Source organism: Apium graveolens, chromosome 1 (assembly GCF_009905375.1).
Source record: "Apium graveolens cultivar Ventura chromosome 1, ASM990537v1, whole genome shotgun sequence".
NCBI classification, from domain to species: Eukaryota; Viridiplantae; Streptophyta; class Magnoliopsida; order Apiales; family Apiaceae; genus Apium; species Apium graveolens.
The window spans coordinates 184,392,351-184,396,171 of record NC_133647.1 but is presented as its reverse complement, the minus strand read 5'-3'; the positions used below and the strand labels follow the sequence as shown (position 1 = coordinate 184,396,171).

The window sequence follows — 3,821 nt, the reverse complement described above, 5'->3', positions numbered from 1 at the left end:
GATGTAACATCTATATTGAATATATCTTCCATGTACGAGGAGATTGGACTAATTCTGTCACTACAAATTCAAGGTTCTAAGCACTTCACCAGTACAGCTTGCAACTTTCATCTTCTATCAACTCTATGCATAATCTTTCTATGCATTACATGAAGCTCCTCTCTAATTAAACAACATTTCATTTTTTTAAAATTTTTTTTGAATCTTTTGACAAGTGTAAAAATGAAGTTTGGTAAAGAATTTACATCTCAAATGGTTCCGGAATGGCAAGGAGCATACATGGACTATGAATATCTCAAAACCCTTTTGAAAGAAATCCATCTTTTTAAACTGAAAACAAAACCACCACAATTAACCACTAATTCACATGGATTAACAAGAAGACTAACTCTGTATAGAGCTTTTAGTGGTTTGACTCAAAGAAACACTACAACTCCTAGAGTTAGCCCGAGCACTAATCCTGATATTGAGAGCCAACCAATTCTGGTGAATTCTGTCAAGAAACCAGACGGAGAATTTGGGTTAGAAACAATGTTTCTAATGACATCAGACGAAGGAGGTGAATATGAGCTTGTGTACTTTAGAAGACTTGATGATGAGTTTAATAAAGTCATCAAGTTTTATAGAGGTAAAGTTGATGAGGTGATGAAGGAGGCTGCAGTTTTGAATAAACAAATGGATGCTTTGATAGCTTTTCGGATAAAAGTGGATGATCCACACTATGAATGGCCGGATAGTGCTAAAGAGATGACTCGTCTTGCTTCAGATGTTGCTGCTTCAACTGCTTCACTAGCAGCTTCTACTCCTGGACTTAAAGCAAGCAGTAAGTCTTTATATTTATGCACTACACCTCTCATGTATAAGCATAAATTTATCCACATTTATATTAAATACTTGAACTTACTGTGTAGAAAGAGTGACTGTAATGGATATGATAGAAGAAGAGATATCACTTGAGGCACAGTTAGATGAATTATCAGCTGACCGAGAAAAAGGAAAACGAGAAGATGAATTTATTCAAGAACTCAAGGAAATCAACTCAAAAAATTATGATGATAAAAAAGTAGACAGTGGAAACAGAGGTGTGCAAGAAGAACTCAAGCCACTGAATAGTAAAAGGGCTAAAAGACCTGCTCCATTGGAAATACTAAACCATGTGATAATAAACAATACTCTTGAGACGCCTCGTTCATCAATAAGAGGTATCCTCAATGTTCCCAATCAAGCAGAGTTGAAATTCAGCAAGGAAAATCTTAACAAAGTTGAAGAACAACTAAAATGTGCTTTTGTTGAATTTGACCACAAGCTTCGGCTTCTCAAAAGTTACAGGTAAAGATCAGTAATTTCAGTTCTGCTACTTTATGTACATAGTTTTGTCTCTGATTTCTTGTTTCCTTGGAGACTTATTATCATTTCTAATGATGATTGTAACAGCTTCTTGAATATTATGGCATTTTCAAAAATCATGAAGAAGTACGATAAGGTAACAAGTAAACTGAGATTTCCTGCATTATTGATTATGAGGTATCTACATTCTTACAAATACGTTTCTTGATCAATTTTGTAGATCACTTCAAGATATGCTTCAAAGTCCTACATGAAAATGGTCGAGAACTCTTATCTAGGAAGCTCTGAGGAGGTGAAGTACCTTGAATCTATTAAGAACAGTCCTCTTCAGATTAACATATGAATATCATGCTTACAATTGAAACTAAAGATAATCTCATTCGATTTATGTATGCAAACTTTACAGGTAGTTAAGGTAATGGACAGGGTTGAAGCAACATTTATTAAGCATTTTTCAAATTCGAATAGAAAGAAAGGGCTTAGCATTCTAAGACCAAAAGCTAAAAGGGAAAGACATAGAGTAACTTTCTCTTTAGGTACATCTATATATTTAGATTTTTTCTAACTTTTTTGCTACATGTACTAATTTCCTTTCGGGATTTAATGCCTTGGTTTACAATAATTCATCTCCAAATTATTGCAGGTTTCTTTGCCGGGTGCACAATAACATTCATTTTTGCTCTGGTTGTGCTCATTCATGCTCGCCGTCTTCTGAAAAAAGAAGGCCAAGAACAGTATATGGTAACCATGTTTCCTTTGTACAGGTCATTTACAGCCCAGTTTCCCTTTTATTGATCTGATCATTTTTTTTTGTTTCTTATCATAATGAGAAGCACATTTTCTTTGAATAATATGTAGCATATACATTGTTTGCAGCCTTTTTGCCTTCATCGTTCTACACATGTTCATGTACGCTGCAAACATATACTTTTGGAGACGATATCGAGTCAATTATCCTTTCATATTTGGATTCAAGGAAGGATCTGCATTAGGTTACAGAGAGGTTCTTCTAGTTGCCTTTGGTTTTGCAGTGTTAGCATTAGCAAGTATTCTTGCAAACCTTGATATGGAGATGGACCCTAAAACAGGCGATTACCAAAGATTTACTGAGCTTCTTCCTCTAGGAGTAGTTGTTGTAAGATTCGATAAAAGCCCTTGTCATCTTTTTATGCTACCAAGTTCATGTAACTAACCAACAGACCTGTTTAATTTCTCCCTCTGCAGCTTGCATTGGTCATCATTGTCTGCCCATTTAACATCATATTTCGTTCCAGCCGCTTCTTTTTACTTACTTGTGCATTTCATTGCATCTGCGCTCCGCTTTACAAGGTACAGTTACATAAAATTAAACAAATGATTGCACATTTTATGGATACACGACATACTGCATTTTTTAAATTTTTTCCCCTGCATGAAGGTTGCACTTGCAGATTTTTTCTTGGCAGATCAACTTACTAGCCAAGTTCAAGCTTTCAGAAGTGTAGAGTTCTACATCTGTTACTATGGCTCAGGTGGCTATGCACACAGAGATAGCAGCTGCAGTTCTAATGATATGAACAGGACTTTCCATTACATTGTAGCTATCATTCCGTATTGTTCCCGGCTCCTCCAGGTATTGCAGTTTAACTAGTTTTAACCATTATTATTCGCTAATCGCTACTAATCTTTTCACCGTGAGCAGCTGAACATAATTAATTTTGACAATCTTCTGCATTTTGAGCAGTGTTTAAGGCGACTAGTTGAAGAAAAAGATGGAATGCAAGGACTGAATGGATTGAAATACTTTGCAACAATTGTGGCCGTTACAACCAGGACAATGTATAGCCGCAGCCGTGATAGTACTGAATGGTATATAATAGCCTGGGCTGCTTCAGGGGTAGCAGCGGCTTTTGGGACATACTGGGACCTTGTTCTTGATTGGGGACTATTGCAAAGAAATTCTAAGAACCGTTGGTTAAGAGACAAACTCCTAATACCTCACCACAGTCTATATTTTGGAGCCATGGTTAGCTCTCTGCAATAGATTTATGATTGTGCCGGCTTATTTACTTCTGTAGCATTTTAAATTAACGAGGTTCTACTTTTATCTGCAGATTTTGAATGTTCTGTTGAGGTTCGCTTGGCTTCAAACAGTTTTGGACTTTCAGGTTTCTTTCCTACACAAACAAACTCTGATCACTATTGTGGCCAGCCTAGAGATTATTCGTCGAGGCATCTGGAACTTTTTCAGGTAAAGTTAGTTCTTGATTGAAAATATAATGTATTTGCATATAGAATCACACAAATAGACGAGCAGAGGCATGAACATATGTATACATTCAGACAATGATCATGTTCATTCTTTTTCATATCTTTAGGTTGGAGAATGAACACCTGAATAATGTGGGAAAATACAGGGCTTTTAAATCAGTACCATTACCTTTTCACTATGATGAAGACGAGGACAAGGAAGGATGATTTATGTTAACAAAATT

At 36.0% G+C, this 3,821-nt stretch overlaps 1 protein-coding gene across 7 annotated transcripts; it reads left to right on the top strand.

Moving 5' to 3' along the window:
* The first annotated feature begins 222 nt into the window (after positions 1-222).
* LOC141722782 (phosphate transporter PHO1 homolog 3-like) lies at positions 223-3,821 on the top strand. Of its 7 annotated transcripts, none has more exons than XM_074525061.1 (12): positions 223-736; positions 1,065-1,329; positions 1,435-1,483; positions 1,568-1,639; positions 1,754-1,883; positions 1,991-2,111; positions 2,224-2,482; positions 2,572-2,676; positions 2,765-2,959; positions 3,071-3,352; positions 3,441-3,577; positions 3,705-3,821. In XM_074525061.1, the coding sequence occupies exons 1-12, from the start codon at positions 223-225 to the stop codon at positions 3,802-3,804; spliced, it is 2,229 nt and encodes a 742-aa protein (XP_074381162.1). In that variant the 3' UTR covers positions 3,805-3,821. The 7 variants fall into 7 exon arrangements, with proteins under 7 accessions (XP_074381162.1, XP_074381158.1, XP_074381161.1 ...); XM_074525057.1 differs by having other exon boundaries at positions 223-820; positions 981-1,329; XM_074525060.1 differs by having other exon boundaries at positions 223-823; positions 1,005-1,329.

Bases quoted from the DNA above. Each gene is read 5' to 3' on its own strand.
- LOC141722782 (XM_074525055.1), top strand. From the start codon at position 223: ATGAAGTTTGGTAAAGAATTTACATCTCAAATGGTTCCGGAATGGCAA. The intron at 2,483-2,571 runs GTAAGATTCGAT...CTCCCTCTGCAG, and splicing joins TTCCTCTAGGAGTAGTTGTT to CTTGCATTGGTCATCATTGT. The intron at 3,578-3,704 runs GTAAAGTTAGTT...TCATATCTTTAG, and splicing joins GGCATCTGGAACTTTTTCAG to GTTGGAGAATGAACACCTGA.